Genomic DNA, 16,134 nt, shown 5'->3' with positions numbered 1-16,134 from the left:
TGGATAGTTCTCACGTAAGTGAGAACATCTGTAAAAACCCAGTATAAATAAATAAAATAGCGGTTTATGAAAAGTGCACAGAGAGGTTTTGTTTGCTTATACTATTTTGTACTTATAACGACTAGTATCTTAATCGAGATATACATTTGCACAAATAACAATGTTCTAAAATGGCAGACATGTCCACGCTTCTGTCCACCGTTTTTGATGTAAATAAGAAGTTGAAGAAGCCAATAATGTTGATGCCTTCATCGACATCCGGACTTGATTTTTTGGTATCGATGGTGATCTGATCCAAACACTGAACATTGCTTACTAATAGTTTTGCATGATGTTTTAGGATGGTGAATGGACAGTTTTCTACACACATTACATGATCCATAGTGTTTGAATTTACATCGATCAGTGGTTAGATTTATTACTCTAGTCGGTACTGCAAGCAGGCCGCCTTGCTTTTGTCATTATGAAGTCTGATGTCGATTGCATAAGTAAGCCTGTATTTTACGTACAACGAGATTCGCCCACGTCATTGATACTGCAGCTTGTCCCGAAGTTCAATATCAAGCTGAACACTCATAATGACTAATTTATTAAAGTACCATCAGTAGATGTTATACAAAGTCTTTTACGTACGACGGTGCATAGATATGTCTAGGTGTATAATACTTAATGTTATTATTTCTTCTTCTTGAGCCTCATGAGCCTTTCACTGAACAAAGGCCTTTTTCAACTGACCCTAGTTCTTACTCCACCGAAGCCGGCAATTATTTATAGGTTGTTAGGATAACTCATATATGAACGACCTGAAAATTGTGATAAAATAAATCTGCCATCTTTGACTTGTTAATAACCCACTCATTCGATTTTATATCTCACAAGGAGTTATCCTAGCGTGGCTCTGTTCATGGCTTTTGTGGTGGCTTACTTCTTGGTGATCTTGACGATCAATTTGTCTTGCGCCTTTTAGCTGCAATGCAATATCTTAACACCGATGGTAGCATGGAAAACACTGTTTCTTTTCATTCAATTCTGACTTTGCAACTGTTTTTTTGCATGTGATTTTGAATAGTCAAATTTTTTAAATAAAAAAAAATATTAGCAAATGTATTGTTACTGGGTGTTGCGCCCATATTTTTATAAGCACAATACTACTATTGTAGTATTGTAAAACAGTTGCAAAGTTAGAATTGAATGAAAAGAAACATGTTTTTTTTCATCTGAATCAATATTTCCTTCTTAATGGATACTATTATTACAACCATTATTTTAATATCTATTATAGTGGGAGTACCGATACAAACTCTACCTTCAGTTTCGTTTCAAAAGCATTGCTGAAGAGTATAACAGTTGGCAGCGTATACATTGGATTATGCGGTATCACCAAACAATCATATTCAAAATACATTAAATATAGCTCGAATGTGGGAGAACTGGCTCTGATCATTGAACGAAACCTATAGATAACATAACTTACACCAGAGGTATCAAATGAATTCATTGAATGGGAAGAGTATATATAATGGAGATGTATATATAATTAATCCTATCCAATCAATTCTACAAAACGGAATAATAGGCTGGGGAGGAATATACAAAACCAATGTCACCCCACTGGAAGTAGTCCAAAGAAGATTCATTAAAATGATTTTTTTTTTAAACTGTCAGATTACTGGACGAGTGAATTATTCCAAGAAATTAAAGTTTTACAATTGAATAGAATCTATAAAAAAATGCAGTACTTCAAATCCACAAAGATAAACTAATAATAGAGTCGTTGAGTACCAGACCGAGAACTACATGACAAATAATAATCCCTAACCTCAATTAACAATGGCACAACACCATTACACATACCTACTCACCCATTAGATGTTTTAAAAAACTCTCTAGAGATATACAAGCTGAAAAATATTATAAAAATTTTAAGAATAAAGTTAAAATGCCCTTTACCTCAAACTAATTTGGTTGTGTGGTATAGTCAGAGATGTGCTTTATTTCAATAAATCCATTTCAAATGGAAATGCAAAATGCAAAATGGGTATTTTCCATTTTGCATTTTAAATGCTTTTCTAAAAACCATTTTGCATTTTACATTTTAAATGCTTTTCTCAATGCATTTTCCATTTTAAATGCTTTTTTGCAACATTCTTCCTACTATCTCAACTCATCTTTTTTTCATAAGCCCCAAATATCAGTCGGTCCTCAACCTCGCTACGAGAGATAATTTACATTTGTCAAGTTGCTCCCTGGTAGGAGCCCTGGCAATTGAGTGATACCATTACAAAAAATACTGATTCAAATACTGAACATGGGGACATGACGCTGTAGTATTAAATGTTAGATAGCAGTTTCTATGTTTTTACGTTGGCAACATTAGTCCCGCGCAATTTTTTTGTGGTTTCATAATCTCTAGTTGTGGTGTTTTTGGATTGACCATCATGTACTATGTTTGTTCTACATTGATGTCCGTTATCAAATGACAAAATTGTTTAAAAATTTTATAATTATTTTAATTGTTTGACCTGAGAAACCATTTTGCATTTTCAATGCATTTTGAAAATAGGTATTTTGCATTTTGCATTTGAAATGCTTTTCTAAAAACCATTTTGCATTTTCAAATGGAAAAGTTTTGACCCATTTCCATTTTGCAATTCAAATGGTTTTGGGTACCCATTTTGCACATCTCTGGGTATAGTATTGAATTTTAAAAAAACTCAGTGTTAAAAATATATTTATTTATTCACACAGGAATTTTATTTTCTACCAAACGATTTTTTGTAAAATGAAAATTTGCAATAATTAGCTTATAGACATCTGTTATTCTGTACATATATGTTATTATTTAAAAGATTATATGTGTGGTAGTATTCCTAAAATTATTTAATGTATAAAACTGAAGACGACACTCCCTCCCTAAACACTAGTTATTCACAATTAGGGAGGTAAATTAACAGCTTGAAGCATATATTACATATTTACCCTTGTGCACATCATTTGAATAACATGCTGTTGTACACCGTCGTCGAACGGTTGGTACCTATAATATACTTTGTAATTTTCTTAATGTTAACCTTCTGTCTGCTGTACACTTACTGATGACTTTACTTACTTCTATCAATATGTATTTTTTGTTAAAAATTAGGATTTGAGAATGTCAGTTCAGTTTGGATTGAAATTGATAAAATTAAAAAAAATTGTTGCATATCAAAATAATTTTGACAGAATGGCACACCTACCATTTAACTTTAGAAGTAGCCATCTATTGACAGTTCTTGAAAACATTTTTCCAATTAGAAAAATTTCCCAAATAGACTGAGCAATGATGTATCAGCAGTAGTGTTTGTTGCTTAATGTTCGCCAAAGGTTCTCATCCCGTATACCTAAAAACCTAAGTTGTCATTCATATTCTGAGGAGTTAACTACTGTTCACACTTACGTAACATAGTGTTACATAGCATGAGTTCTTTAGTGATAATTTGAACAAAAAGAACATGAATAGGGTGCTTAATATAGTCATAAAGCTTCAATATTAAATAAAAGAGTTGGATGTATTAGCAACAAATTCGATTTATTGGTTTTTTCAGATTTTTCACAAGTCCGACATATTATGTTTAAAATGTTAATATTACATATATGTATGTTTTATAATATAAATAACTTATAATGAATGGGTCAGCGTTCAAGCCAGAGACAGATGCCAGTGGCCGCTAGTAAGTAGACAATGGTCAACGACAGAGGTTACATCACAATCTACGCTCCATCACGATCACACTCACTTTGTGTGCAAACAAGGAATAAATACAGTCCGATATTTATATAATTTAATAAAACAAAGAGGTGGGTGCCCTTGGCAGTAAGAGTAAGATGTCCTCCTAGCTTCTATCACGGCACAATACGTGATTCAATTAACTATTAACCGTTAACCCACAATCCCAACCCTTTAGAAAAGCAACCAATCTTAATATAAAATCACAAATTGTGCTATACTTAAATTAGGGGATTATAAATATTATAAGGGTTGATTGAAAAAATCACAGACATATTTTAACGGACACAGACCACTGATGACCATATTTCGTGTAAAACTATAATAATGTGAAGCCTTTTACTATTTTCGCATTCATAACCCTACATATAAAACCCTAACTAGTTTTACAACCGATGGTTTAATTTACAACTTACGGCGTGTTGTTCATACCGTCATGCGTCACCAAGTTCGCACATTCGCAGGTTAGTTCGTACAATTGTTTGTACACCAGTTACTTGAATAATGTCTCTTTCCAATACATACATACATATATATATATTTATATAAACTAGTAGAGAAAGAAAGGACTATGTCTGGACAAGCGTAATGCTTTCCTGATTTGTACTGCGGAACCTCTCAGGCCAATCTACCCACACAAATGCTCATTACCTTTGTGATTATATTTTATAGACAAAATATTACATCTGAATACTCGACACTAATATTATATGTGAATTAGACAACATTTATTTATACCTGAAATAATGTTAGGTAACATTCATTTAGGAATCCAAATATTTGTACTGGTAGTTTATACGTATAACAAGAATCTTTTGGATAAATTTGTACTTTGATTTTGTTTCTTTATTTATACACGACATAAAATGCTATTTCAGCAATATTAGACATACACATTAATTAGGGCCTGCCTCAACATGGATGCGACGGCATGCGTAGGGGGTCTTCCAGAGTTGTTGGGCATCACACGGGATGTACTGCTCGCACCACTCCTCTACACACACACCCACACCCGCACACGCACACACGCACACACACACACACACACACACGCGCGCACATTCTCACACAACCACCCCCGGCCAGCGCCTTTGTAACATTCATTATTGTAATATATTAAATGTATACACCTATTATCTCTCAACACATTTAAGAAGTGCAGTAAAGTTGCTAAGAAAATCATATTGTGCAGGTGATTGCATATTACCCATTATTACATCAAACAGCAATACACCTTTATTAAATGGATAATTAAGTGCTGATATTCTAGATATGAATCAACCAAAAGTCATTCAATTGTTCAATCTCCAACTGAAACAAAGTTGGACGGGCGAAGGTTGGGGATGCGCTCCTACCAGAAGTTCAGTTTACTAGTAGCAGGTACCACGAGTAGCGAGCCACTTGGGCCACTTGGGCCCCTTGAGCCACTAGGGCCCCTTGAGCCACTTGAGCCACTTGAGCCCCCAATTAACAAATATAATGTATAGTAGCAAGCATTGCCTACTTTTCCCGGCAGTGCTACATGCACCGTCACATTTCTTTAACTGCACTCTATATATTTATTATTATTGAGAAAACTTTATTGATTTAGCTACATTCCACGGTTACATCAAACACCAATAGATTTACATATCCAAATAGTTCAACACATTGTAATAAAAATACCAAAAGCAAAGGAAAGGATAAATGAAAACATAGGTTAAAAAAGGAAAACAAATAAAACAAAACAAAAAATTATAATTTTGTTAATTTTTAATTGGATAATTCCTAACAAACAATTATATTAATTTGCGTTTATATCCAACGTAAAACATAATAACATCTATACAACATAAAGAGAAGTTCTTCTGAAGCAGAGTTTGTGTGAACAAAGGTAGATTGATTGATTCCACTGAGCTAATGAGTCAAGAGACAAGTGGTAGTGGTAGCTCACGGCTCACGGCTCACGGCTCACAGCTCACAGCTATGCTTACTTTGCTTTTGCTGCCAAATGCGGATGTATGGGGGAACAAACAAACAAACATAAAGGAACTTGAATCAATATTAAACAAAATCCACAAGTATGTAATGCATTGCCTAACAGTACATTAAATATAATAGAATTATGATTGTTGTTTATTAAAAACAAAATGAGGTAGTATATGGTATGGTAAAAGAGATTATGACAATACTAAGAACTAGTTAGATAGTTTTGCCCTCGGAGCATTGATCTCGCAAGAATACAACAATAAACTACGCTGCAGAGATTCAAACACTAAACCATAGACTGGGGAACTACTCTCTTTGTACTGCTTTATAAGACATACATTATTATTGCCTTACTTACTTTAATTACATAAATCTGCCAGAAAATAAATAGGTCGGCGGGCAGGCCGGTATAATACGCTCTCCTCGCCGGCCCGTCACCGTTAACCAAACACTCTCTCTGTTACGTTACTTTACTTTACTTTATTTTACTTTATGAAAATACACCAATTTAATCTATACATTCATTATTTGAAACCTGAGGTAGCTCATTTTTGTACTATCGATAAGATGTGTTACTAAAAATAAGAATAAAACTTAAACTAGAGTATGTATGTACTTGTAAAATAAGATGGTATAATAATGAGGTAGATAAGTTTATGTAGGATAAAGCAGTGGAGAGGGGAGATGGAGGAGGAACCACTGCTGGGGAGGGGGGGGGCAGGGCGAGGGGTCACCGTACCCCGGTGTCTTTGGCTTAGCACCGTCCCCCCACCTCCCTTAGTCAAATAAATACACTAAACAAACAAACAAACAAACAAAACAATCAATATTATTAACTTACAAATTCCCCAACTTTTGAGCACATTAATAGGGAGAACTATCCTTAATGTATTCTATATGTATAATCACTTACTATTGCAATACTGTATCGTAAGAAAATAGCAAGAGTCTAATTTACCATAAGTGCAATGCATGAAATATGAGCGGACCACAAGTCTCTGGTGCGGCATTTATCAACAGAACACACGTATTCCAAGCTTGGGCTTACTTAACATTATATTTGCTTGCTCTGCTCTGCTTTGCTCTGCTCTGCTCTAGCTTGCGGATGTCTGTGTGTCCAATAAACACAAAACACACAAACAACACACACAATAATATGTCCCACTTAGTATGTATATTATAAGTTACAAGGTACAAGTAGAATTCTCTGCAAGTTCGGATTGGGTTCAAATTATTTAAATTTCAAATTCATAATTGCGGCGTGCGCACACACAAAGTTATCATTACGTTACGTTATGTTATCTAGATTGATACTTCTCATTTACAAGATATCTTTTATAAAATCATTAGATTTGGTAAAAAACACTTAATTACATATTTATATTACAGACATATTTAGTAGGTAATAACATTAAATGATCAAATAACTGGTACAAACCCTGAAGCACGCCCGACATGCTGATGTGCGGGCTGCCTTGCCAATAAGGATGTGATGGTACAGAGGAAAGTAAAACTTACAATAGTGTGTTGTGCCTACAAAATACCTTACCAAATAAAGACTCGATACATTAAGGAAATATGTTCTATTACGTACCTCAATTTATACCCGTTTGATAATATGCAAGAAGCACAAAATTAATCATAAACTTAAGTAATCCATCATAAAAGTAAGTGGATTCCGCCTCTAGCAAGTGCGTGTTCTGGGAACACTAATAATATGATGATTTGTTGTTAGTGTTGAGAATCAAACCCAAAATGTAAATGAAACTGGAATCAAAACAATTTAACAATCATATTTCTTATCAATATCATGCCTAAATAATTTCAATCATATTGCAATTATTTAAATCACTTATTGGGAGAATAATAATAGTGAACAACTAAAGCTTACTTAAAAACAAATCACAAAACTTGTCTGAATTTTTAATTCACTTGCGTATTTATGAGAAAACTAAAATAATAAAAATGTTCTGTTGAACAGAATAATCACCTTTTTTATAAAGTAATAAAAAATATATATTCGGCAAAAACAAAAAGCACTGAAATAAAGAAACGTGCCTAACTGTCGATATATATATATAAAGACTTCTAACTAACACAAAAATAATAATTCCATTCATACGCCTTTCATTCTTACGCCTCACTAATGTAGGTTTACCCAACTTACACATAGAAAGAATATTTGTTTTATACCCGTACTTAAATGGCCTGTCTTCTAAATTAACAATATCAAATCAGACCCTAGTAATAAGTATTTCAGGTATTCATATGTTTACTGACTGGAAGCTACAAACAAGTCCCGTGCAGGCACAGGCTCAGTGGCGTGGGACGTCTCCAACATTAGCCTGAGTAGTCTCCAAGTCTCCACGCCTGACTGTGCCCGCAGGAGACTTATTCCAGATACCAAAAGCCCAAACAAATGCTCCAGGCTCTTGACTAAGATACAACATTATTCTGAAAGTCAAAAAAACTCAAAACATGTCAACAATGATAAACTAAATCATAAAAACCCTGTTCATTAATTATAGACTCTGTATTGTTAATATGAATTAGATTATGAAAATAAGTATTATTTGGCTATTGTATTCTTGTAATATAGATATTTCTTACTATTTGTAAACTGCATCTATATACAAATAACCCGTACTATTGAAAATTTATATACTAACAAAACTCCTCTATGGTATATTGCAACTTCAATATAAATACATTATAATATAAATGTCATGAATATATTACTGGTTTGCCTTAATTCCAAAAAGATTGTACTGTATATGGGTACTGTAAACTTTAAAATACTGTATAAAGAGGTCACTTGTTTGTTATATGTAATGTGTGGAGAGAATGTACTCATAATACATATAATCTGAATATGTAATCTGTTACTACAATGTATAGTGTATACTGTCAGCTGGGGGGAATAAGGCAACCAGCACACATTAACTTTACTGGGAACAACACAAACTTATAACAATAAATACAAGCAAGCATGCAAATGCGACCTACCCCTAAATATCAGGGATAACTCCAAGTCGCCACACTGGCATGCATGCTGAACTGATCACATTGTTTTCAACACACACATTGAATTCAACATGCAATTAGTCCATAATGATAATAAATTAATAAAAGGCTTTTGGCACTAGCGTGTGTGCGTGAGTGTCCCTCTGGAGAGAGTCACGCTCAATTGGTTATAACCTATAGAAAACCCCTAGAAAACTACAAATTAATAAACCGTTGTTGTGACTTAAGCATTAAAGAGTTTGAACTTTGGATACCAACCATCGGCCGGGGGCCCCGAGGATGGGGGCGCACGACCAAACATATAATACAAGGTGCGCCCCCGGGAGTCCCCGGCCGAGCCCAGTTGTTAGCATAGTTACACGTGGAGCATTTGGTATTCAATGTATGTATGTTACACAGCAGCACCGCCTCGGAGCGTGTGACAAGTCATCTACCCGTATCATAAAATGATGCTCCTCAGCAGGTGGCGGCGAACATGGTACAAAGTAATACATATAACAAACAGTACTTACTATTAGTGGGAGAGGATTCACACGTCACACGGCTGAAGCAATGTGGAAACAAGTTTACCATTGTACCATTGATCAGTCCTGCTCATTCTCGCACACTTGCACACCCTTACAATCATACTGGCACACTCACACCGACATTGTTAAACAATTACCTAACTAAATATCCTATCTCATTGTACTTTGTACAACCATTTTCTAACATACCACGGTATAAAACTGCCATCTACATATTTAACAGAGGTGAAAACTGGAAATCCCTACAATACTAAATTTCCTATCATACCAGCCTGGAAAATATTTAAAACAGTTGTATTTTATATACAAAACAATATACATCCTTATTCTTAAATATTTATCAAAAGACATTTAATGCAATTTTTATCTAAATATAATAACAATATAAAAAGTACAACCCTCCCACGAAAATTAAAAAAAAGCAAAACTTGCGAAATGAATGAACAAAGTAAAACTTAAATCACAATTTCAAACAAAACGTTAAATGAAAAGACTCCGGAGAGCCAAAGTGACCTTAGTGTTATCTGCTTAGGATAATTTCCAGACAGGTACTTTCTAGCCAAACCTTCCTCACCCCTAGGACAGTCTCCCGCAGTTCCACGAGAATATGTACACCTTACGAACTGCGCTCTGTCCTTCCTTCTCACTCGTCTCCCTCTATGCATCCTTGCACAACATGTACGTATGTAGCTAAACAGGTAACCAACCAACCAACCAACCAACCAACCAACCAACCAACCAACCATCAGAGGCGATCACTCCTTAGTATGCACAGTGACAAAGGAATTGCGCCAACATTGGCCGTGAAACTACATGAATTATCTTTAAGTGTATTTTGCAATGGCCATTTCAAATGTGATATCAGAGAGTTAATCCTGTCTTAAAAATAGCTTCTTCACGCTCTGTATATAATATGTTTAAAATCTGTTAAATATTTCTCCTTAATATTAATTATAAATATTTGTAATAGATCCTTTGAGGTATATCTGTTTCTTCCTGATTAATTTATACTTAGTGTTTGTATGTTTGACTACTGAGCCAACGGGTTTGAATGAAGACCACAATCTCGTTTGGAGTTTAGTGAAATGCGGAGCCATATTAACTTAGGTGGCTTATAGCTATTAGATACTACTCACAACGAGATATTAGATCACAGTTATGTCACTTGTAAATGTAAATGAAAACAAACTGCTTGAAATCTGTCAAATAAAACTGCCTGTGACAAAATGAATGACCGCTGTTCATCCCGTAACATTTGATGTTACAATAACATTCACTCCCTTCCGTGTCAAGTATTTATCTACGCTGGGTGAATTTATTCGCCTTCAGCGTAAAATGATGAACACTCTATTTAAATGTACATTTCTCAACTGTACAGTATAATTTCTTCAATCGATAATCTGCACAATCCCGACACTATGGGCTCGCGACAAATCTGCCCACGATCCGCCGTTACGAATAACCAAACATGTTAAGAAATTTCGAGTATAAAATCGCGCTCAACTCATTTCCATAAAAATATATAAACGAACGATTCCAAACTATGTCAATGACTAGGAGACAGTTACGTAAACTAAACAGTCATACTCGAATTACCAAATAATCAGCGGTAAAATGACGAGGTTTAACAAAAATTGGCGATCTTGACGATCGGAGAATGCAACTTGGGCGATGTTTGTTTTAAGTACATAGAAGCGATATCTAGCGGGAGTGCGGTGCGGATGGGCGGTGTTGTGAGGCCTCGCAACAGCTACTGGGCATGATTGGGCAGCGGCCCGTGATGCTGCTGGAACTGCTTGAGGGCCGCCTCGTGCTTATGTTCACGCGCAATGTGTCGCCGCACTGTGTTGTTGCGTGTGAACGTGCGCGCACAGAAGGGGCACGGCACACGGATGCCCTGATGCCGCTGCCGGATGTGTGCACGCAGGTTGGTCTCGTAGCCGTATAGCCTCTCGCAGAACGGGCACTTGAGCTTCTTACCTGCAACCAATAGACTGTTAAACACCCACTATCACATACAATACAGACACACATTACCGTATCACTCAGTAGTACTCAACACGCAGTACTCACCATCTGGCGTGGCTATTCCCCCAGACTTGCTCCCAGTGAGGTGCTTAGCGGGCCATAGGGGCATTTCTGGCGGGGCTTCAGGGGGCGGGGCGGGGGGAGTGGGTGGAGCGCTGTAGGGGCCTCCAGGACCACCACCACCGCCACCGCCACTGCTTGGGAAATCTTGTGTCTCCATTTTGATTCGTAAGTCTGAAAAGTTAGGTGTGGTTTTAAAACATCTGCTTATTAAATAGAATTTAAGATATAATGCTTGACAAATTGTTATAATCAATCAAACCTCGTGGCAATAAAATTTCATATTTATAAATTAATAATAGTGTTGAATAGTGATCCCATGGACTTCCAGGAGCAGTGAGAGAAACTATTTTATTACTCTTATTTTATAGAAAGTAAGCAATAAATACATAATATTATTCTGTATTTATTGGGTACAATGATCTACTGGCCATTATTTTAATGATTCAATAGGGCTTACCACTGATTAACTAACTAGTCACCACGCCGTTTCCCGCAGGGGGTAGGCAGAGAGGACCAACTGCCAAACAAGTCAGTCTTGGCACACACTCCTTGCCTCATTGCGTCCATTTTTATCATAATAAATGCAATCAAAAGAAAGATACTTCAGAAGGGAGTTGCGCAGCTGCAAGATCATAATGATAAGTGTGAAAACTTCTTAAGTGGGAACATCTTAAGCGAGTTTGACTGTACATCGTTACACTGTTTTATAGGAAGAAACGTTACGCTGAAAAGGGCAATCTGAACTATGCTTAAACATTATCATAAGGTTAGGAATATTGGCTCAGGAAAACGAAAATATCATCTATTATATGATTAGACTATCCCAGTTCGGAGAACTCCTGTCCCGGTGTGAGCGGTACATCAGGGGCGCTGCTTTTTGTTTGAACTCGGGACACATGCCCAGAGGATGGTTGGAGGTCGTAGTTTAATTAAGGGGTACGCAGGCAACACAGAAATGAAGGAAAGGGCAGGGATTATGGGATGGATTAAGCATTGATATTTTTTTCTTTTCACATTTTCTTCCTTATTTGTACTTAAGTTTAGTCTCTGTAATCCGAACCCAATATAAAAAGAACCTCCAGTAATCCGAACCATCAGATGACGGGGGCGGGATGAGTGTGTGGTAAACACAAGACATTAAACATTGACGAAATAAAAGTAATTTTAAAGAGACTGAACAATGAAGACAGATCCACGAAGTTAGCGAGGGAATATAGCAGTATCCGATTTGAAAGGTAAAAAGAATAAAATCTTCGACTATGTAACATTCTACTTCAAAAGATCCCGGAAAATCTCATAATCTCAAATGTTCTGAAAATTCAGATGTTTGTTACATTCCAGTAATCCGAAAATTCGTTAAACCGAACAGACTCAGTTTTTATTTGTTCGGATTATAGAGACTATAGTGTACTTGTAGCTTAGATGGATTAAGCAATGTTGGCTCTATTTTGTAAAAAATTACACAGTAAAGGTAAGGAGTGAGACCAGTAAAATATCTACTACCTTCGGCGCCCTGGTCGGCCGACTGGCGCCGCTCACAGGCCTCATCGCCGCGCTCGTAGCCGTTGTTGCTGGGCGTGGTGGGCGTGTGTGGCGGCTGCAGGGTCTGCGGCGTGGAGGGGCCGCCCTCCTCGGGGAAGCGGCAACCGGGGGAGGAGCGCGTGTCGGGCTCGTCGCCCCCACAGCTGCCGGCCAGCGAGCTGGACGATCCGGGCCTGGAACGTCCACATTATACATACAACTCAAACTACACTAATCATATCAACCATCACGCCCTTTCTCCATAGTATATAATACACACACACACTCACACAGTACACACATTGCTACATTCCTATACAATATTGAGGTTGGGTTGTAAAAACCAAAACCACCTCAAACAGGTCAGGACACTGAATCAAATCAGCCTCTTATTATTGTAAGGTCCTCGTTCTACCCGTTTTAACCTCTTGTGTGCCGCCGCATCCAATTGGCAAAATCAAAAAAATCATTTCTCTAAGCTATTCTGGGGAAACTACCTATGGTAGATAATAACATATTACTTATAATGTATTTATAAAGTGTTTTATACTATAAATCTATACAAATATATAATATTTTTTATAAATATAAACACAGTATCTGGTAAATAGGTACAATTTACAAAAACATTATTAAAAAAAAAACAAAAAGGTATTACGACAATAGAATCAGCTGGCGGACGGCGAAAACTTAACACTGACACAACAAACACAAGCTAATTGTAATTTATATTTGATTCAGAGTCCTGGCCTGGGTTTGGGTGGTTTTTGATATACGCTTCTTTATGCATTTCAGCTTTTTAACAACGAATTGTTATCAGCTGTCAAGCATAACAATGGTATTTTTTTAAGAAATAATTGATGTCTAGCCAGTACTTTGAGGTAGGTAGACGGGTGTAAATATGAAATAACCTGTAATTCCTGGCGTGCGGTGAGGGGGCGGGCGAGAGCGGCGCCTTGCCGTCCCGCAGCACCGAGGACCTGAGCTCGGGCGGCTGGCCGTCCTGCGGTGAGCGCAGCGCCCGGCGGCGAGGCGGCTCGGCCCCGAACTGGTGGTGGTGGTGCGGCTGTGGGGGCGGCAGAGGTGGCGGGTAGCCTCTGTGGTGGTAGGCGGGCGGCAGTGCTCCCGGCTGCATGTACGAGGGCAGTGCGCCCGCAAACTGCTCCGCTTCACCCGCCATGGCGCCGCATGCCGCGCTATTGTTCAGCTTCACCTTTCCACCGCCACCACCCGGATGCTGGCTCTGCGCCACTGCCAGCTTCTCGTGCTCTATGCTCAGCCCCTTTACCTGCAAATATTACAAATTCAATTCATTACTCTTTTCTGTTCATAATTTTGGTCTTTCCAGTTTAACTACAGTAAATTAAGCAAAGATAATACAAATTATAAGTTTTAATACAAAGTTGTTGGCAGCCCGTTCACCGGGTAGAAAAGATTACCTGATCATTTTTTTTTATGTGACACCTCACAAGAGCGCCTTTGTGTACAGTGTAAAGGCAGGGGACCTATGTCGCCATCCGATTGGGCAGCGTTGTGAGGCGGGTTAAGGTAGGGGTAGTAGGAAGGGATTTATTAATGCGGGTCTTGAAGAGGCCCGGATTATATGAAGAAGGAAAAACAGATGCCGGTAGCTCTTACACATGAGAGCCATCTTACACAAAAACAAGTTGAAGTCGAATACTGTGAACAATTTTTGAAAATATATAGTTTTTTTTCATATTTTTTTGTATTTGGCTTAAACATTCTAAAAATACACGATTTGATGCAATGAGATCATATATTTTGCATTAAATATAAGCGATTGTGCATTTACATATACTACTAAAGTCAGTTTAAAATCAAAATTAGAAAATTCTGCTATATAATTTAGGGAAAATAGGCTAAAACGGGAAGAAAACAAGAATGTTTAGTCAAAGCTGATATTTCATGGCTTCAAGGAAATATGGTGTTGCCTAAGGTTACAGTTAAATCTCTGCCGGGCACTTAACAAGACACAAGGTATCGATCAATAGACCTGGCTGACTTCAAAAGGATTATATTCTGACAAGAATATTGCTATTATTATTGTGTTAACTACACATTGAGGAAAATAAAAAATTCCTCCTCCCTGGGGGAAATTATTTTCCTCAGGGCCTATGTCATATTTGGGGATGCTGTATGGAGGATTTTTTAGGAAAGGAAGGAGTGTCTTGAAGAGACCCAAGTTATAGGAGTGAGAAAACACAGAGGCTGGCAAATCATTCCACAGCCGACCTGTTGACCACAAGAACAAGTCGTAAAAGTGACCCATTCTATGTAAATACACATTGGTACACATATTATCTAGTTATAATAATTATCTAATTCGTAAATTTTAGTTATGAAAATTATCAACAATCTAATGCCCAAATAAATACAAATGAAATTATATTTAATAAAAATATACATCATTACGAGACCAGAAACTTATATAGAATAAGATTACAAGATGAAAAAAACAAAACATACAGAAAGGTCTAATTTAAAGAGGACTGAAAATGTATACTTTAATGTCCGAAAGAGTGAAGAGTGTAGGTATTTTTAAAATAAATATTAAGTAATTTGATTAATTTAAAAATTTAATTGTAGAACTAAATGTAGAATTAATTTTTAAAATAATTATGTTTAATTTAATACTATATTTTTTTAAGCTTAAAATGTTAAATAAACTTACAGACAAGTAAGTGGAAAAACATAATATACACACCCTTATATGGATATAATTATTTGCTAATAGGAAAAGCGGTATACGTTTTATAGACAGATTAATAAAGTTCCGCTAGATTGATGATAAATCACACCACACAATGGCAAATAATAATATAAATATATTTTTTAAATGGAATAAGGAAAAATAAAATGATAAAGAAAATGAGTACAAAAAACTAATCAAATTAGAGAATGGCTTTTTGATCTCACAGAAGAAGATACATATACATTAGGGTGTCCCAAAAAAATTAAAGTTTTTATTTTTGAACGCATACCCTCTAATTTAGTTTTAATAATGACAAAACACTTATAAAAAAAAATTTCGTTTACTTTGAACAACTGCAAACCGTACCGACTTGCATCGAAAGATGTCAGTACTTGTACATTAAGACGCCAGCGAGCAAACGTGTTGATGAGCTTGTAGTAACTTGCTATTTTGTTAGTAAACGAAAATCACTCGTTCAGGCAAGATGTTGTTAGATTTACGCACTTCTAAAAAGAGTATATTTT

General features: G+C 36.5%; 1 protein-coding gene across 5 annotated transcripts in view; it reads right to left on the bottom strand.

The window, feature by feature from the left end:
* Positions 1–3,578: 3,578 nt before the first annotated feature.
* Positions 3,579–16,134, bottom strand: part of chinmo (Chronologically inappropriate morphogenesis) — a 172,159-nt gene continuing 159,603 nt past the window's right edge. For 4 of the 5 annotated variants that reach the window (XM_089651644.1, XM_089651642.1, XM_089651646.1 and 1 more), the window contains 4 exons: positions 13,809–14,185; positions 12,877–13,091; positions 11,359–11,547; positions 3,579–11,265 (listed from right to left, as the gene is read on the bottom strand). In XM_089651644.1, the coding sequence (XP_089507770.1) occupies positions 11,036–11,265; positions 11,359–11,547; positions 12,877–13,091; positions 13,809–14,185 (1,011 nt within the window). In that variant the 3' untranslated portion in view covers positions 3,579–11,035. The remainder of the gene's footprint in view (positions 11,266–11,358; positions 11,548–12,876; positions 13,092–13,808; positions 14,186–16,134) is intronic. The other variant, XM_089651643.1, reaches the window with a different exon arrangement.

Source organism: Hesperophylax consimilis, chromosome 4 (genome assembly GCF_061612785.1).
Source record: "Hesperophylax consimilis isolate HC1 chromosome 4, BYU_Hcon_1.0, whole genome shotgun sequence".
NCBI lineage: Eukaryota > Metazoa > Arthropoda > Insecta > Trichoptera > Limnephilidae > Hesperophylax > Hesperophylax consimilis.
This window is presented reverse-complemented; position numbering and strand designations above follow the sequence as displayed.